At 38.5% G+C, this 20,588-nt stretch overlaps 2 protein-coding genes across 3 annotated transcripts in view; one reads left to right on the top strand and one right to left on the bottom strand.

Annotated features, from left to right (window-relative positions):
- Positions 1-4,656, top strand: part of LOC139718254 (protein Smaug homolog 1-like) — a 71,105-nt gene extending 66,449 nt beyond the window's left edge. For both annotated transcript variants that reach the window (XM_071629740.1, XM_071629739.1), the window contains exon 11: positions 1,728-4,656. In XM_071629740.1, coding sequence (XP_071485841.1) covers positions 1,728-1,765 — 38 coding nt within the window. In that variant the 3' untranslated portion in view covers positions 1,766-4,656. The remainder of the gene's footprint in view (positions 1-1,727) is intronic.
- LOC139718230 (cell growth regulator with RING finger domain protein 1-like) lies at positions 3,019-19,948 on the bottom strand. The gene is made up of 7 exons (XM_071629708.1): positions 19,836-19,948; positions 18,428-18,564; positions 17,502-17,685; positions 16,608-16,803; positions 16,081-16,188; positions 13,562-13,987; positions 3,019-3,147 (listed from the first exon to the last, which is right to left on the bottom strand). The coding sequence occupies exons 1-7, from the start codon at positions 19,946-19,948 to the stop codon at positions 3,019-3,021; spliced, it is 1,293 nt and encodes a 430-aa protein (XP_071485809.1).
- Between the last annotated feature and the right edge of the window lie 640 nt (positions 19,949-20,588).

Raw genomic sequence — 20,588 nt, 5'->3', positions numbered from 1 at the left:
AAAAGTAGTGCAGTCGTCTTCCTTTCAATTGAAATGAAGACTAATGTCATTACATTTGATAGATTATAATTTCCTGCATGTAATGAGAAAAATTAAGCTTATTATTCTTCTCAATGCAACAGAAGGCACCTGATGTAAGATTTCTGAAGACTTTTAGCAAATGTAAGTCCTCATTGCAAAACAAGAAAAGGTTTTGGGGCATGCCATTTTCTTCAGCCACGATACGTCATCGAGGAAGTGTGAATGACAACTATGCTGGATTGCACACCTACATGTATCAACAAAAGAATACATATTGCCAGAATGTAGGAGCAAGATTATTGTGTAGTGGGATGCTGGAGTGGAAATCTACAATTCCAAGAAAACTACATGGAGAATGCAAAGAAGAAGAAAAGAGACGCGATACTTGAAAATGAATCAGTCATACTTTTCATGCGTGAAAAGGATAGTGTGAAAGAAAAGTGAAACAGGGTGATGAATGGGATTGGTAAATCAGTGTGTGGGTGAAGATGAATAAGTTCTTACAAATAAAGCAGAGACGCTAACGAAGTTTTGTTTCTGTTTCAATGGGTCAAAATCCCCAGAACCTCTGCCAAATTTACCTTTCTTCCACAGGAAAACATTATATTTGTAAGGAGACAGGGAAATAGGAGACAAAATATTTCTCCTTGACCGAATCTCAGCACTCTGCTGCTGGAATGTAATTACAACAAGATGACCATAATTGGTCAACATACTTGTCCATATGTTTGTGTTTCAAGGGGCTACAATGTCTTCAACAAAGTGTTTGATTATGTTTTATGTTTTGTCAGTGCATAGTCTAGAATATATTGTATGAGACTAAGCAGTCATACTATAACATCTAACAAACATCTCTGTAAACTGCACACAGCATATATTTTACAAGTCATTTTTTACAAATTGTGACTTCCCAACAATTTCGTGAGTGGTTAAATTCACAATCATGGAGTACAGTTAGTATTGTAATGACTTGAGAAATGCATGTCGCGTTAGACGCATTTATGGCGGGATTAGAGTTAATAATTTCCCTTGCTGTTGAATTGTGAATAGCATTCAACACACAAAATTCGCAAAAATTGAAACTCCGCAAAATATGTGGCGTATCATACATGTGATCGAGTGCCCTCTGTGCATTCAGGTTGCCTTGAGAGGAATAATGTAAAGCTGTTGCAAAAATCCTACGTAGACTGTAACAAAAAGGGGAAATGAAAATTATAAGCTGATTATAAGAGGAGTTGATAGATTGTCAGATTCCTGTCACTACCTGAAACACTTGATGCGTTATTCCTTGGTGCATGCAAAAGGATGTTAAACATTAGAAGTTTTGATTTCTGTTGAAAGGTATTGCAAATTGTCAGATCAATGTATTTTGTGATGATTGTATATCAGATTTATATAGGGCAGTGTGAGGTAGGTTTTAGTTTGGGCTGTCTACAAATGGACAATCTTGTGTGGGTCCATGATGCCAGCCCAGCTTTGCCCTTCCCTACCCACCCACCTATTGTTTAGCGACAGTTCTTCTGGGTTTTTTTTCAAAGCCTGAGATAATCTTGCAATTTGATATTCTGTCGATTGATGTGCAGACAAAGCTTACAGTAGAGCAACCAGTCTCCTACTTATCATTATGTGTCTCACTCCTTGTGTTATTGCTCTCTCTCTCTCTCTCTTCCTTTCTGTTTTTTGTCTATCACCCATCTCCCTAACAGATGAAGCTGAGCACAATGGAGACATAACCAGACATTGATGCAGCCCCTGAGTACCCCATGGTGTGCTGTGGGAGCGGAGGACAGACAGAGTAGCAAAGATATTGCCAAATGAAATGAAACATTGTGTAACGAAAAAAAAAAATGTGATTAAGACAAAGAATGACAAATAAGGAAACCACTATGCAAGGAAGGGCTGCAGTACCCTTCTGGTATCATACGGCCCCCCCTCGCTTTATTTTTGTTCATTTCCGTTTTGAACTTGTGTGAAACCTTTGGCTGCCTGCTGAAGATGTTCAAGTGGGAGCAAAAGGGGGAAATGACAGAGAAGTGGAGAGGGCCATGCTGATGTGTGCTATACAGACTGGAACATCAGCGTGCTCTGCCATTAGAAGCCAGCAGCCACACGAACACACCACGGCTTTTGACGACTGTATCAGGACCCAGCCTGCACTCTTCAAGGCAGAGCATGCGGTAGATGGCCATCACCCTGTACAACACGCAACGTTTCCACTCGAGAAAAATGGCAAAATGCATAGCACAGGCATTCTATGTCTCTTTCCTAGCTTTTAGTGGTATAAATGACAACAAATGATGCTTAAATGGCTGCTGTATCAGTGCATGCCTGTAGAATCATTTGCAGTTACAAAGTAGAACCAGAGTATACATTTCAAGACCTTGCGCTTTCACTGGCATGAGAAACGTCGCCCTGTCTAATTGATGTATAGCAGTCACTGTCGGTATTTGCAACTATTAGAGAGTATGCAATGTCTGCAATTCAAGCCATGGTGTCGGCAATCATGTACAATTGAGAAGATGGCAAGGTGTGTGTCCTGCCTCACATAGCAACAAAAATGTTATATAAGCACAGTAGTCAAGGTAGTCTGTTTGCAACTCAAATGGGTCACTAAATTTTAATACTAGTGAAGCCGCTCTGTTTAAGTATGCCATCAATTTGACAAAGACACAATTTTCGTAAATAAGTGTTTGCAAGAGGGTACACATTTCACACTGGCAGTAGCATAGAAGATATTGCACAGCGTTGCATGTGTGACTGTGTTGAGGAGAATGGAAACAGATCAGGCTGCAAGTTCATGGTTGCCATCTCTACCTACTTGTCTCGCATATTCTATGTAGAGTGTGATATTCCCAACCATATATCCAGTCCCATCAGAAGAGTGTAATCCCCTTACTACTCTATTCCACTGTGTAACGCTTGCCATACGCCATGTACAAGTGACAATATATAATGACCTTTATACGTACCTGCAGCAGAATACCCTGACGTGACATGTCACACACAAGTGTGGGCAGGCAGGTTTGAGGAAGGGAATGTTCTTGGCTTGAGGTGGCAGATGCTGCGGGCAGCGGGCAGCGGGCTGGCAGAGGAGGTGGTCGTGCAGATGGTCATCACATTATGCAGCTACAGCACAAGGCAAACCAAAGAACACATACTGCTGCAAGGAGATGGGGGAGGGGTGGGGGAAGAGAATGTCACTCTGTATTGTTTAGCGCGCATAGACGATGGAAGAAGAAGAGACAGTTGTTAGATGCTGCAGACAGGGACTGACTGTCAATATCCAAGAAAGAACTTGGACAACGTGGAAAATATCTGTGTGTTGTATCAAGTCAGAGTCTCACAGAAACTACTTTTTTCTGGGGCTTGACCAGCCTTTTACTTTGCTTTGTTTTGATTTTAGACTAATGTGATAACAGGATTAGTCATATATTTGTGACACAATATCCTGTATTATGAAAAAAAAAAAAAGAGGAAGGGGAAATACATATGAAAGAGAAGCGGGTTATTCTCACTTTATTTTTATGCCAGTTTAGTGTATGATAGAAACAAATAGAATGTGTTGCAAGAAGAAGCTGAATTTTGTTTTTTAGGTGATATCACAAGAATTTGTTCTGTCAATTTCCTTTCATAGGGAGGAAGAGGAATGAGAAGAGCAAAGCTGCTCAAATGAGCGAGTTTCAGATAATGTTCTCAATGTATGCTCCAGTGGAATCAAATATTTTAGCATTATGTGTATGTGATGTAGTCTGGGTCACAGTAAGGCGGTGCCATACTCGGAACGAGTACGGAAGACTGTGTGTCTTTTAGATTGAGTGTCCACGTGATGAGCAGTGCATTTGAACCAGCATGCAGATATTTTGGTGCATTTGGTGTATGTCTTTGTATTTTTTTTTTAAATCTCTGTCTGCTTTTCTGTCCCACCATACTTGTAACTTCTATTCTTTGACTTTTTGTTAAACTGTTCACATTTACATAATGAATTGCATGCTGGCCATATTACATTATTTGGTGGACAGATATTAACATGGTGCTTAAGTATTATTGTATCATTTTGCATATTTTTCCCTTTTAGACTTAAACTTGTTTACAGTAGTTTTTTAACATGATTTGCTGTTTGACACAGCTACATGTGACTAGATTCCTGTATTTTCTCATAATGCAAACACATTTATTGTAAAGACTTATGTAGAAAACTAAGACACGTATGATATATTTGAACGGCAGGCCCATTTTTTGTTCAAATATTTCTTTTTTTTTTACATCAAATTATATGTGAAGGGTTTTGCATTCATGCTGTATAACATAAGTCAATCTCTGGTGAGTGTGCGAAGTTTAATGGAAGTTGCAAAGTTTTCTCACCATTCAGTGTTGTGCCCAATCACATCTCCTAAGCATCGACAGGATGTTGAACTCATCCAGGGGGTGAACATCATGTGATTGAAACATGAGGAGCATTAAAAAGAAAGAAGTTAGCTCATGTCCAATATCTGACACAGAGAAAGATTTGTGAGGGCTTGCGCGTGTTTTTGCCACTCATTCATACAGAGATTGGCTTATCGGTATGCCCCTTGTGCGTTTCATTTCTCTACTCTCTGATTATGCCATGAGCACAGGCCACAAGCGCAGGCCGTTTTAATGGAATTTCAAGGCAAAAAAAAAAAAAAAAAAACTCCTTTTGCGTGGATCATGTTCGTGACGTACAACAGATGCCTTTATGATTTGTGTTTGGTGATTTTTCATTTGATATTTAATGTGTGCTTATATCTGCATTGCTGGGCAGTGCTACAGTGCATCGTATCACATGGAACTGAGTATAGTTAAGGTGACTTCTCATCATTTCTTTGTATCTATCTAGCTATCTCTCTCTCCTGTCTAATTGTATGAGAAAAGACAAATCAGTTTCTGTCATTTGTATATCATTTGTATAGAATAGTCTAATTTTAGTCAGATTGTTATTTATCTTAAACTAGAAATAAATGAGCACTTATAGGGAATGACAAATATAAAGGGGGAATAAAAGTGAAGCGGATATCTGGTTATGAGGGTGGTTACTTATCGTATTGACATACTGTTTCAACTCCCGAGAGCTACTAACTTAAAATGAAATGCATATCTGCTACGTCTGTCAGTGAAATCAATTACATGATTGGTGTACCAAATTGAAAATTGAAAACATGCAATATGGAGTTGCAAACTCGTACACCCAAAAATACGGCCCCTCTTATTCTGTGTTGACACACCAGATGTTTGTTTGACGCTATTATGACCATAGCTCATGGTTGTGATGAGGGGTAGTTTATGTATGATATGTGTTTCTTTGTGCAGCTTCTTTCAGGTCTGGTCGTAGATAAATCAGGGATGTGTGCCCTTGGTTATTGTTAGGTTGTGGAGGGGGATGCATTAGTAATGGTACATGAGCTAAAGTCAGAGGGCCCCATTTCATGAATTAGATGTAGTTTAGATGTAGTGTCTTTATTCTCTATTGTCATACCACTGTTGGGGCGACAAAACCTTGTATCCCAAATATGACAAATGTTTGGGAGAGTGATAAAACGTGGCCACCAAAGCATTGTAACAAATAGGATTGCCTTTCCTGTGACATGGCCTGGTGGCTTCAGTTTTGGGTTAGACAGCTAGGATTTGGACAGGACATCACTTAACTGATTATCTGACAGTTAAGCAAAGAAGGTGATTTTGACCAAAATTTGAGATGTAAGGTTTTGTCACCCCGGCGATGATATGCTCAGGTGATGTGGGATTTATCAGTAGAAGTCAAAGTGTTTCTACAGAATTAAACTTGAAGTGTCTACAGTTCTGTTTGGGGTAATTGCTCTTTCATATCCAGGTTGATAGATGCCAACCTACTGTAGAGGAATCGAGTGGGATGTAGCTGTGCTACTGCTGTATATGTTTCCAAGAGGTGCAAGAATTGGCCTGCCCCCAATGGGGATGAGGTCATGGTATTTCATCCATGGCAGGGTGTCGGTGGGAGCTTTTCAAGTTTTATCTTGGAGGATACCAGACTGGATGGGGGGGGGGGGGGGGGGATGGGAGTTATGCTGTTTAAATAGATGGATGTAAACAGCCGCTACAGGAGTTGGTCAACACTGTAGCATAACATCTAGGTCAAAACCCAGGACTTTAGGTATATTAATGCTGTAACATGGCTGCCAGAGCCTATGCCACCCCCACCCCCAGAAAAAAATAACTGAATTAAAAGCAAACAAAACTAGAAGAAGAAGAAGAAAAAAAAAAAGCAAGTGTCTAACGTTAACAGATTCACATAAGATCACGCTCCGCACGTAGGTAAACCATGTTTGTGTCAAATCAATTACAAAAAACACCACTTTATAACTTTCACTTTTGTTGAGTAATGAAATGGAGGGCAAAGTGCAGATTGAAAAAGGAATTATCCATTTTTATCAGCATGCCTGTCTAGTATATTTAAAAGCAGTTCTCTCTTTAAGCTGATACTGCGTGCTGCTATTGAACATTAGAATGATTCATTTTTGTTCGTGATACAAATTTAGAGAAGACACACAAAGGCATCTTTAACTGCACTGTAAAGCTGTACATGTCTGTTTAAAAGAGTCCAGTTTGGTTCATAGTTGTAAGGAAAGTGCCCCATATTGAGTAACTTTTTCTTTGCTGAAATTGCTGAAAATCGAACCCCACCCCCTTACTCTGACCGCAATCTCGAAGAAAAACATGTTATGTTAGTTGACTCCCTGTATTTTTTTTTTTTTTTTTGGGGGGGGGGGGGGGGCACAGCGGGTTGTGACCAATGCATAATTGTAATAGAACACACTATCCGAACGGCTGAAAAATTGTACTGAAGGCACTGCCCCCTGCAATGCTGATTGATATGTTTGTAGAGCAGTGTGCTGGCAAAATTTCTCCTCCCACACGTCACTAGTAGAACAGGGTGCTTAGTCTGATGCGAATTGTATGCACATAGATAATACAGGTTTAATATGAGCCTGGTGTGGTATGGACTTCTCGTAGCTTTCTTTGGTGTACTGCACAATGGGTTTGCGACATGTTAAAAGTAGTGCATGCAGATTTAGACTGCATTATATTTTATGTGGTAATATAACTCAGGCTTAAAGCTCTGCTGTAGATGATGCAAAATGTTCGCAGTCACTGCAGTGTCACTGCGCAAGGTGGCAAGACTAGCAGATTGGAAACGAAGAAAAGAACAGGTGAGAGTAAAATTCTGGGCCCGTCGTTTGGTTAGAGGGAAGGAACGTTTATGCTGGCAGTAATGTGCTGCATGTGTCTGATGCAGAACCAAGCTGTCGGCGAAGGTTTGATCTGGTCATTGGTAGTAAAGTGTAGCAGTGTCTTCCCAGCTAGGCCATATCATTTGATATTTCTCTGATGGCGGTAAAACAAATGGTAAAGCTTGTAAGGACATTCCATGTTGCTAGTCGAGCGAGCTCCATTTGGCACCTCAAGCTGTTATGCCATGTGTGCTCAGGTAGCCCTTAGTTGTCAAAGTTCTTTGAAAAAAAAAACATAGCTGCAAAATGCAGGTCATAAACCATTTGCATTAATAAATAGCATAGCCTCTAGCAGATATCTGGCACATCGACATGAAAATCTTACCGAAGATTGGACACTGTACAAGTTAGAATTGCATGTGTTTTTGTGAATAGATGTGTTAGGTCAACACTGTGTAATCTAAATATTTCCTTGTATTTCTCTATATTTATATCACTTGTGAAAGGAAAGTACAGTTGTATGTACTGTTATTGTTTTCCACTTGTTGTTAATCTTCTCCCCGTATGCTCACTTTTGTTGTTGTACATCATAATGGTGTAGCTATGCCAGAATTAAAGCATAATTTATATGAATACTAGCATGAACAATTTACTTGTTTGTATTCGCTATTCACTTTCACCTGTTCATTTAGGTAAATAGGCATGTGTACTGAAAGTAATTTGATGGTAGTGTATATCCATTGTACCTGCTGGAAGTAGCGAGATTGAAAAAGAAAGAAAAAAATCTTTATCTGAAATAAATGGTGAGGCAGCAAGGCTCTGCCAACAAATTTGTGATGAAATTATCACGTCATGTTTCTGCAGTGGTCTCTTGTTAGAAAGAAAAATTGATATGACAGACTCTTCGTTTAGCATAGTGATTTTTTCCCTCAAGTTCAAAGTGTTTTTTGTTTCATTGTTTTTGAAATCCTGATGAAAAGTATTGTTTTTTAAATACGCCAGTAATATCACTTGTTTCAAGGAGTCTGTCTCAACAAGAGCCCACTGTACAGTATACAAATTATAAGTAGTCTGCACTTGTACGAAAGGGGTAGGAAAATTTTTCCATAAACTTATGTATTTTTTGCTGCTAATCTGTGAGAATAGGGTCATGCCATCATAGTTCCAAGTACAGAATTTTTGTTCATTTGGAACACAAATGTGGGAAATGCAAGCCTGTTTTCTGTTTCTCAATGCCTCTCTACTGAGTCTGTAACCATGAGAATGTCTTGATTTCATCATCTGCAGGAGTCAGTGAAGAATTGAATACTCCACAGTTCTGGAGGCAACATGAACTTGATTGCATGGGATTTGCCCTCCGTGTGTACCCAGAAGTAACTTCATTTCGAACAGCGAGGACTGTATGTTTGTTTGCAATTTTATGGATGTGTGTACTTCAATGAGATATGCACCATTATTTTTGTCAGAAAAGATTATACATTGTTATAACATTGCATCTGGGATGCTTCATATATGGTGATATTGACTTTTCTTGAAGATGTTTTAGAGAATATAGTTGTGTCTAGAAGACAAGCCTCATGGTGGAAAAACAAATGTAAATAATTTATTTTATCAGATGAATGGCTTTAATGAGAACTCAGAAAAGACAACCACAGGAAAAAAAAAAAAGAACTGCTTCCCTGCAGTTTGTATTTTATGACTTACTGTTTCTAAAACTCTGATATACCTTTGTGTGTAGCTGCACACACTACTTAGGGCTGGAGCTTACCATGCATGACTGTATGAGGAAGGCATGGCTTATAAACAGTATATATTGCTTGTGTGTATTCATATGAAAACGAAACAAAAAAATATATGATTTGCAGGTTTGTAATTTGGATGAAGGTGGATCCTTGACAAATAAAATACATAACTGCAGCATAAAAAGTGCAAGTTGTTCTGGCTTTTATCTTCATGTGTGATACAAGCGTACAAACCTGAGATATTTTGGAAACGTGATGTGACTTCCTAGTTTACTGTATACATTGTACATGTATATGTCATATAGTGACAAAACGAAGAATACGCATCAACCATATTCAGTAGAAAACCCAGTGATTTTCCACCGTGGAGATGATGCAGATAGTCTTCAATAGGTGAAAAACTCTTCACACATTCTTCACTTTCAACTCTAATCACTTTTGAAAGTATAATGCTACCCTCTTTCAGGGTTAGTATTGGTCATGAATACAATGAGCTAATGGAGTGTGCAAGATTTCAGCTTAATCTGATAATTCCTTCACTGTGGATGCTAGAAAGTTTAACATCCTGTCTTTTGTCCCGTACATTGCACGGAGCTCAGCGTGGTGAGAGTATTAAAGGGATCGTGTAGTTTTGGTTAAGACTTAACTTCAGGTTTTTATCATTTTGGGGGGAGATAGTGAGAAACCTCTTATGAAATATGAAAGAGCATGTAATTCCATGAGGATTTCAGCGTTTATTTGATGAAAATAGATTTTGAAATGGCTGAGATATCCAAAACGGAGTGATCCTAATAAAGTGTGGGACCCACATTTTATTACGATCGTTTTGTTTTACTTTGTTTTTGGATGTTTCAGCTATCCAGACCCGATTTTCATCATATAAACTTTGAATTCCTCTTAACATGGTATGCTCTGTACTACAGTGCACTCCCGTTACAACGAACACGGTTATAACAAAATTTCGTCATAACGAAGTAAATCTTCTGGTCCCAAAATTATCACCATTAAAGTCTATGGTACAAAATTCGCTTGTAACGAACACGGTTATAGCGAAATTTCCGTTATAACGAAGTCTTTTCCGAGCGCCACAGACAAAGAAAAACGAAAGAAACGTGCTCGGCTATAACGAAATGCGAATTGCTTTCGAAAATACGTAGCGGAACATGCATTTATAGCGTCTCTGCATGGGTGAACGCTTCACACCACTGTGTGTTCACTCCTTGTGTCACGCACAGTTTCTGAGGGGAACTTGCGTTTATTACTGTAATACAGTTATCCCATCACATTTCACATTGCTTTCCAGTGTTTGATGAGTATTAAGCAAACATAATATGATATATATATAGGTGGTTCCTTGTTTTCGTTATATATTGTATTTGTTCGGTTTTAACGAAATTTCGTTATAACGAAAGAAAACTGCCGGACCGGAGCATTTTGTTATAACGGGAGTGCACTGTATTTCATATACATATTAAAGTGTTTTCTTGGTATCTCGCAAAAACAGTAAAAGCCCAATTTTCATCTCCACCAATACTGTACCATCCTTTTAAAGCATTTGAATAGACTAGATTTCAAAGCCTTTGTTCACATTCAACACTTTTACAGAGTGTGTACTTTCTTTCCATTATTTAGATTGGCTAGGTAAGTCCATTTGTATTAATTTATACACTGTACCTCATTTTAAAGGGACATTCCAGGCGATTTTCATAATTTCACATCATGTAGTACATAAATCAACAACTCCATGTACAGATTTGTGGAATTTGTTGTTCTTGAGCAGAAAAACAATACTTTGAAAAACAAATTACACTGAACAAGGATGATGACATAGGAGGTTCACATATTTCAGAAATGTCGCAGTGTAATTCTATTACAATACCGCTTGCTTGCGAGTTCACCTGTGTATAATTTATGCATGCCTTCTTCTTTTGTTCTGCTTCCTTGAGCCCCAACTCATGCATTCTTCTGGTGACTCTGCCATGTCATCGTCCTTGTTCATTGCAATTTGTTGTAAATGTTGAAAATATTCTTATTCTTCATCCCAATTATCACAAATTCTGAAACTCTGTCCTCAGTATAACTAATTTATAGTTGTTCAAATGTAAAACTCTGAAAATCATCTGGAGGTCTCCTTTAAAGCTTACAGTCTGCTTTCAGAATCTGCCCTTAATTAAAAATCTACGCCTTCTGACTAAGGCGGTTGTGTGAGACAGGTTCATTTATGTCACTAAATAAGTTGATGGAAAGTGCACTTTTCTGGAAAAATAAGACTGTGTAAATTTTTACTTATACTGTATTTTCTTTATACTGTTGTCCAAATTGATGTAATGAACTGTAGTAGTCTATCTATCCAGCAATGACGGCACCAAAACTTTAAAAATGTACACGTATAACTTTTGAATCGATTTTCTGATTTTCCTCAAAATTTCACTGATGTGTTCTACTAATGTTGCTGCTTTCACTCGGTCCACACTGATATTTGGGTTTTGGTTTCCTTTCAGTTGAGTCAAAATGGGACAAGAGAAAACCCTTTGTCTCACCTGAATTTTGATTTACAGCATAAAATTAAGGCATGTTTATATCCATCTGGGGTAGAATTTACTTTGACTTAGCCAATTTTCTGACTTGTGCGAGGTTGACGTAGGCAAGGTTGACTGTACACTCCATTTACACAAGTCCTGTTACTTTTGCGAATATCAGGCAACTTGCAAAATACATTGCTATACATGTTTGTTCTCTTGTACACTGTACATGTACATTTGGCAGATGAAAAGAAAAAGGAAGCTGATTGCTGTTTGTTTCAGGGAAGTGCACTATGTGTGCACAACATGATCAACCTGACGCTTGACACACAGATACACACAAAATACATCCACTGTCATTCAGTCTGCAAAATTTGAATATCTACCTGTTCACTCAAAGATTTTGGTGGCTGACTAATGGCATTAATTTAAGGTCATCATTTTCATGTGTATCCTAAAGTAACCCATGAGTCTGATTTTAGTTTTTACTCAAGAAATGAAAACATTAGCAAAACAATACAAAACTCATTCAGAGAACGCTCATAAACTGAACCCCCGGCAAATTGCATTCCGCAGCTGTTTACTTGATACTACTGCATAAAGTTATTGAGTTGTTTTGTGTCAACACAACTAACAGTTCAAGGTCACAAATAAAGTTTGAAAGATTGACAAAACAATGGTCACATGTTTTGTTGCATTGAAATAAGAACTTAAGGTATGGCCAAATTTTTTTCTTTTCTCTCTCCGGTAAACAGTTCTCCCTATTGCACGTAACTAAAAAAAAAAAAACTCAAAGGGCAGCAGCACTATATAATTTCCACAACAATGTCTTGACAATGCTGTGCTGGTGCACAGTGCGAGCTCTATTTGATCGTACATGAAAACGGAGCACTACCTCTATCTCCAAACTTCTATGGTTTTGTAGATTTTCTCAGCAATTGTTTCATGGTGGGAAAAGAAATATCAAATCATAAGCTCTGAAAATGCATTTCTAGTGTGGAGTGACAATGTTTTAGTCATGAAAAATTATATGCAATTATACCACACATATGCTCTATCTGCCTGTGCCTACTGCACAGTAACTCCACATCACCGGAAGAGCACAAGTCTACATTGAATGAATCCCACTGCTTGACCTCTGCGTGTTGCGCGCGGGTGCATAAAATCACCTCATTCATTTGCACATAGTGTACGACCCGCGTACGGACCAAACCCCTTGCGACGAAATGTTTACATTTACATGCAATAGAGAGAATTCCAAGTACCTGGTAATGTTGATTCTGTACAGCTCTTCAGAAAGCATTTCTAAACTTCAGGCATTCCCAATATTGATTTCAAGGGAAAGATGGCATCCTCCTTCCCTTTCCCACAAGAGAGAAAAGAAAAAGGCAAGTACAAATTTGCAGCATGAGTGTCAAATTGACTCGCCACTGTTCACATACAAAATGCAATACGATAAAACCAAACTACAAGCGACATACCTTGACTGAATTTATTCAAAGGTATTGATCGATTCTGTGACGCGCTATGTGTATTTTTGGCATGGGCGCAGCCATAGTGGGTGTATCAGCCGACCCCCCCCCCCTCCGCACTCCCCCACCCCTCTCCCTACATTAGCACGCGCGCAGAATGAAAAACTGCTTTAGCCAATGGGCGTCTCGTACTGAGTGCGCGAATGCTTGCTAGTGCGCGAACCTTTGTTACAAGTGCGTGATAAACATGTTGCCCGGGGGTGGGGGAGAGCAGGGGGGGTCGGCTGATACACCCACTATGGCTGCGCCCTGTGCCGTAAAATGTCTGCTGCCCTCAACGAACCCGAATCGGTCAATAGCACCAATAAAGATCAACTGCAGGGTTAGAGATGTCCTTGTCCCCAGTTGATGGACTGCCATTCTGTCATCAACAAGGCTGATAATTGTCCCCAAATTTTAGAAACTCCTCTCTCTCATCACAAAATGTCTGCATCACAAAAAGCTGTGAGATTGAAAGACTTTTTTTTCCACACACTAAAACACCATAAAGATCTTTCCAGGATATGCTGAATCCTAGCTGTGACATCCATGCCTTGCTCTAGTCTGTCATTTGGCTGGTGATCCTCTACAACGTCATCTCCACGGGCACTGCCCTGCGTTCTGATCCTGAAGTACGACGCAATGGTACCCCGGCACATGGGGCATGCCGAGAGCAGCCCAATGCAATGCTGGCAGACACAAGCATGCCTGCAAGGGATGATGGTCCGACTGATCGGTGCATTCTGACACACTGTGCAGCTCCTGTCAATGACTCTGGAACTGTTGTCGGTAAGTCTGCTTTCCGCTGAACTGAGTTCCGTTTGGTCTTCTGGTGATGCACCAGACTGTTCCGTTTGGTCTTCTGGGGATGCACCAGACTGTTCCACTTGGTCTTCTGGGGATGCACCAGACTGTTTGGAGTTGTGTTGCTGTACAGTGCAGTCTTCACTCTCCAAAAACAATCTCTGAAAGCCAAGCAGTTTGGGAGAACAGAGCTTAAAGCATCTTTGTCTGTGATATTTATTCCGACGGCTGAAGCAACCAGCACCTTACTTTCAAATGCGCCAAAATTGTCAGGGACACATACAGGAGCTGCCTAAAGAATACATCCCATAACTCAATGTCAACAATTCCCATCATTCCTTCTAACCCAGTGAGTCAGTTAAATTACAAAGTACTCCAGTCTTTAAACCATTGTGAAGTCAGTCATCACTGAAGGGCTTTGCAGAATAACCCACTTATCATTACATATAAAATCATTGTCAGTGCTGTCATATTACCAAACTTCACTAGAACTGAAAATGTCGCTATGGCGACCGGTATGCCTCCGCCATAATGCATGATTCTCCTAATAGGTCTATAGTTCATGTGGACAATGTGTGATTACATTTTCACAAAATTGGCAAAATATTTGAAATGACATGTTTGTCACAAATGTGTTGAATGTTCACCTTCCTTGACCTATGTTTAACTGGATGAATAGGAGAGCATGTATTTGGCGATTTAAGAACTTTAACTTGACTTTGATCCTTTCATAGTTTATGCATTGAGTAATTTTCAAGGCATGGAGAAAAAAATGCAATTTCTGCATTGACCAGTAAATTGTTATCATTTTCATCTGGTCTTTGACCCTAAGATTTATAAGAGAATCACTGTCAGGCAAAACATTTTACAGTTGAACTTCTCGTATCCGGACAAGTCTGGACCGGGGCTCATCCGGATAAGGGATTTGGCCGGATACGGGAGACTCAATGCTTTATACATGTACATATACATACACATGTACTGATGTAGCCCATTGTAGTACCACATGTAGTAATGTGTATACTGCAACCTTTTCATTGTTACACTCTGTAACAGACCCCAAAATAGAGGTTCGTGTTTGCAAGAATGAAATCATTTTCTTTTATAAATTCTTGGGATGATTTACCTAAGTAATTAACGCTATTAAGAAATGTATCAAGTATATGTAATTCATGTGTGTTTGTGTAGAAGTTCTCAAGGAGTTGGGAATCTCCCTTTCTTCCCGTAATTATTAAAAAAAAAATCACGGCGAGAATGCGTCCGTATAATAGAGAGATCCGGATAAAGGGAGGCTGGAAAAGAGAGGTTCAACTGTATATACATGTATATGCTAAGTTTCAAGATAACTTGAGTCACTTCCGAGATATCAAGAAAAAGTAAGTTCAGCACTTTCACTTGATCTTTGACCTTTTGATCTTTGACCTTTGACCTTCTTGGCCAAAAAAAAACAAAAACCAGAGAATCTCTATTGGGTTATACATGCATATACCACGTTAAAAAAAAGAAAAAAAAACCCTGCTGGCATTGCATACAAAAGGGAAATAATAAAATTTTGAAGTATTGCCCTTGACCTTTGCCCCCTGAACTTTTACCCCATGAACCCCAAATTCCCTAAATAACCACTGCCAGTCAGTACATGCATATATACTATGTTCCATGAAGATACCTTGAACAATTTCCAAGATACAGAAAAAAAAGTGAAATTTTAACATTTTTACTTGACCTTTTGACCTTTGACCTTTGACCTCATGACATCAAACTTTCACAAGACAATCTTAATTGGGTAATACATGTATACACTAAGTTTCAAGACAATATCTTCAGGCATTGCATAGATATGGGGGAAATAGTGAAATTCTAAGCATTTGACCTTGACCTTTTGACCTTTGACCTTGAGCATGTGCACCCAAAAGTTGATAGGCACAACTTCACCCCCTAATACACATACATGCCAAGTTTCATTAGGATACCTCCAAAGGTTTTTAGTTACGCTGTCCACAAAAATCATTACGGACGGACGGAAGGACAGACGGACAACCCGAAAACAAAATGCCTCCAGCACCACTTCGTGGCGGAGGCATAAAAACAGAAGCAAATGCAATTCTGACAAATCTAGAATGGAAATCCATTTCACTGAAATCGGATTCACCTGTGATGCTTGGAATGAAAGGAAGGGAACTACATGTACATGTACGCATATTTATCAAGATTTTACATGCATAGTGGGCTTGGATGATTGGTTATAATGGTCTACCTGAAGTTCACACACTTGCCCCTCAGCAGTCACGATCACCCGACTAATCACATGACTCGATTTTGTCACTGTCTTGTCTGGGAGGTGTAGAATCCACAAGATTGTTTTCTGAAGAAATAAACAGGTAACAGAGGGCAACATTGTTTCACAAGTTAGAAAAAAAAAAAACAGGTAATAGAGGGTGAGATAATTTCGCAAGATTACACACACACACACACACATATATATATATATATATATATATATATATATATATATATATATATATATATATACACACACACACACACACACACACACACACACACACACACACACAAGAAAAGATTTCAGAACCAAAAAAAATAAATGCAAGATGCTTTGAATGTGTGATGACTTGACTTGTTCATCACAAAGTGCTATCAATTAAAGGAAGTTAATAGAGAAATGTGACCATTCTATAAATAAGTTAAGAGAAGAAAAAGGGTATTGTTATTGTCTTGCATTGCCATCTTGTAAAATCAAAATTGCCGGACTCATAAACTTACAACTGCAGCATCGGTCTGTGCATTCTCGTCATCACCAGCATCCCAACCTTGGGTCACGAGGACAACCAGTGGATACCTGGTCCTTGGTAGTGGCCCAAGGTCAGGTTCAGACTCCAGGGTAGTACTGCTCTTTTTACTTGCATCTGACTCTTCTGTGACTCGAAGATGAATCTGCCTCGTGTTGTCTTGTTCAAGCCTTTTTTGTTGGTATGGAGCATCAAAATGAGATGAGGACATGAGAATCATAATCAAATTTGTTACTGTCATTATTATCATCATTGTACTTGTAAGTAGTAGTACATGTGTAGCATTGCTCTTGTAACAACAGCAATAGTAGAATTTGTAGTATTTTTCTTTTTACTATAATCACCACTATCACCTTTATCATCAACATCACCATTATAATGACCTTACTAAGTCAAATCATAGGAGGAACATTCATATATCATTTCCCCAGAAGCTCAATTCAAATGATACTCTAAACAACTCTCAATTGAAGTAAAGATATTCCAAGGTGGCTGTCCAAATTTATTGAAAATTACTGTAAATTTGAAACATAATTCTTATTTGTACATCTAAATGTTGTCAGTATCTTTCAACTTCATACAAAGTTATCTGTCCCAAAATATCAGGTGAGACAATAATACACATCTTGCCTTATCTCAACATTTATTGAATAGTCAATACATCTTACAAGTGCAAACTACATGGCTTGAGTAATCTTTAAAGACAGATATATAGGGCTACACCCACCCTGCTTCTTTTTCCTGCTCTCTTTCACATAGTTTAGAACATAATCAATCTAGCAGACAAGAAATTTGCTTGACTTTGTCCTGATTCTTCCTTTTACAGAATGTACACTGTATGAAATGCCAGAGATCTGCTGAAACATACCAATACTTTGAACTGTGAGACAGTGATATTTCCTGAAGTTGTGCCTCAAAATTAGGCAAATGTAACCCATTCTGTCTGGACCTCTCACAGGATTGAAGAATCTTTGTCAGTCCTGCACACTCTACTATCCAGAAACCCATCAGAGAGCATGGGACCGAAGTCTCGACTGTGATCAGAACACCCTCTGTAAAATGTAGAAAGGAGGGAACTTTAAATATGACTGAGTGACACCAAAATGTTTAATACATGTCCAAAATATGGCTTCCGATGTCAAATCAAGGCACATATAACAACTTTAAATACATCAGAGATGGTAGAGTCCTAATGACACACTGCATTGGCTAACAATCAGTTGTATCAACATGTGTGTAACCAACTTGTTTGTTGATGACTATGCTATGTGGCCAAGTTTAGCTTATATTTGGATTTAGGGTTAATATGCATGAGAATGGCTGCAGGAATTGAGTGTCAGGGTAAGCAATGTATAATGCAAGTCTCTGGGATGGTGTTCACGATTTACAAAATGTGAGGCACTGTGCACACTGTGTGTTGGTTACACTACCTTTAAACTGTTTAATAATGATAATAATAATCACAACATTTTATATTGCGCATAATACAAGCGTAAGTTTCTATGCGCTTCATAACATTATGCATATATTCAAACAAAAAAAAAAACAAAATTTAGTCTACAGAAAATTATAGAGTATAACAGTGGAAAAACAGGTACGTTTTTAGTGAGTTCTTGAAGCTATTGACACTTGATGCATCTCAGAGTTGGGGAGGAAGAGAATTCCAGAGTGTTGGTGCTAGGGTGCTGAAAGCATGCTGCTTATATAATGATAAACACAAATACATCTTTATTCCATAGACAAAAGGCTAACAACTTTACTGCAAGACTCTCTCTGAATTTCCCTTCAGCCCACCTCTGAGGGATGCTACATCTCTGGTCTTGTCATCAAGCTTCATCTGGAATGGGAGGGTTGTGGTGAACATGGGCGTCTCGGGTACAGGCTCTTGGTGCTGCCATGAATCATCATCTGGGATGTGAGGCAACTCAAGTCTGGTCCATGAATATAATCATGAATTTTATATTTTTTTAAAGGGAAAAGAAAATAGAGTTTTGACAAAAAATAAGATAAGAAATGCCAATATTAAGAATTTTTATTCATATACAGTGCAGACAGATGGATTTGAACATGTCACTGTCAGGGAACTGCACTGAATCCGGGGGATAGTTCAAGACTTCACTGAGAAGGAAACTATAATGTAACATATGTATAAAGATATACATTAAATTTTTAAAAAGGGCAATGCCGAAATGAACACTGACATCACACTTTGACAGATATTTCCATCTCATTTCACATAAGGATATGGCTGTTTATATCAATGTCTTAGTCTACATACTCGGGATAGAGCAACTACCTTTTACTCTGCAATTACTTTATGGGGGAAAAAAATTTATGAGTCAACAACTGTGGCAAATATATATGAAGACATAAAACTAAAATAAGTGTACTTATTTAGCAAATGTTTTCCTACCACTGCACAGCAACCATTTAATATTAAAAGCTTTGACATGAATGAACTTGATCTATATTACATGTACATGGAGTTTGTTAGAACGGCTGCATAGTGCTCAGGAACTTTTGTACATTACTGTAGCGCCTGGCGGCAAAGCACATGCTTACTCGATATTTTTCACCCTTTTGTCACATAAAAGGAGAGAAGAGTAACAAACAACTGCAGGGGCGTAGAATGGTATAAAATATCTCTGTTAATTTCTTTTTCTTTCCTGCTCTTCCATTTATCAACAACAAAAAATGTCATCTGTCTATTATCAGTTTTCAGACATCATCTCAAGCAGTGACTGATGGATGACAAGATAATTCATGACCACCTTTCAGTCTTTGGCACTTGGAATATGAATTCAATATCTTCACATTAAAATTTACACTTTTAGACCTAGAGTCTATACACAGCATATGATACACCAGTATATTTTACAGATATAGGGACAAACAAGGACTAAAAGACTGATTCAAGTAAACGGAAGTATGACACCCAGTAACAACGCTGTGATAATAACGGTGTCCATCCACAGCACACAGGAAGTTCTCAACTCATTTACAAATACAAGAATACGACACAGGCAACATGCAACAAGCAACTGTTTTAACGACACATTTTCAAGGCAATGGGACTACGAAGAGTAACTTGCACATGAGCAGCAGGATCTTCAGGCAGCAACATGATGTGCAGTTTAGGCCTGTTATCTACGGTAATTGGAAACATCCTGTTTATACTATACGTATCATAAAGGTGACTCACCTTTGTAGGTACAGATAAAATGCCAATATGCAAAATATGATGGCAATAATAGACAAAAGCTCGCTCGATATTACAGATGATTCGCCTCGCAGATGCTCGTTTTCACTGGCCATGTTTACAATACAAGCCTTCTTTAATACAAGACCTTACTATTTGTCCTTTCTACCCCAATCACATTAGCCTTGTAACAGGACATGAGGCTTCCAACATTTTTTGATGAAGAGTTTTTGAAATAATGAGAAACCTCTGATAAAACATGAAAGAGCACTTGATTATAAAAGGAATTCAAAGTTTGTTTGATGAAAATTTGTTTTGAAATGGCTGAGATAGCCAAAGCAAAGCGATCCTAATAATGGTGGGATCGACCCACCTTTTTACCAGGATCGCTTTGTTTTACTTTTTACCTGGATATCTAAGCCATTTTAAAACTGGTTTCTACAAATACACTTTGAATTCCTCTTAAAATTGTATGCTTTTTTAACATTTCATAAAGTGGTTTCTAAGTATCTCACAAAAAGCTGAAAGCTGAATTCTCACCTAGACCAATATAGGTTTTCCCGGCCAATTTCGCACTTTTGTCAGTCCATTTGATAGAAGGTTCATGCAATTTAGCGAAAATCCTCGTCTTTGCACATTCTGTCATTCAAAATTGCAAGTTGTTCGTTCAATTTAGCATATCGATCAATGAAATTTGCACATGTGCCTTTCGGATTCGTAAAACAGGCATTCAAATTGGCACATGCTCTTCAGTCA

This window comes from Diadema antillarum, unplaced genomic scaffold, assembly GCF_040938485.1.
Source record: "Diadema antillarum isolate AM-2024a unplaced genomic scaffold, OU_Dant_1.0 scf00000091, whole genome shotgun sequence".
Taxonomy (NCBI): domain Eukaryota; kingdom Metazoa; phylum Echinodermata; class Echinoidea; order Diadematoida; family Diadematidae; genus Diadema; species Diadema antillarum.
The sequence above is the reverse complement of the archived record's forward strand: the minus strand, read 5'-3'. Positions and strand labels throughout refer to the sequence as shown.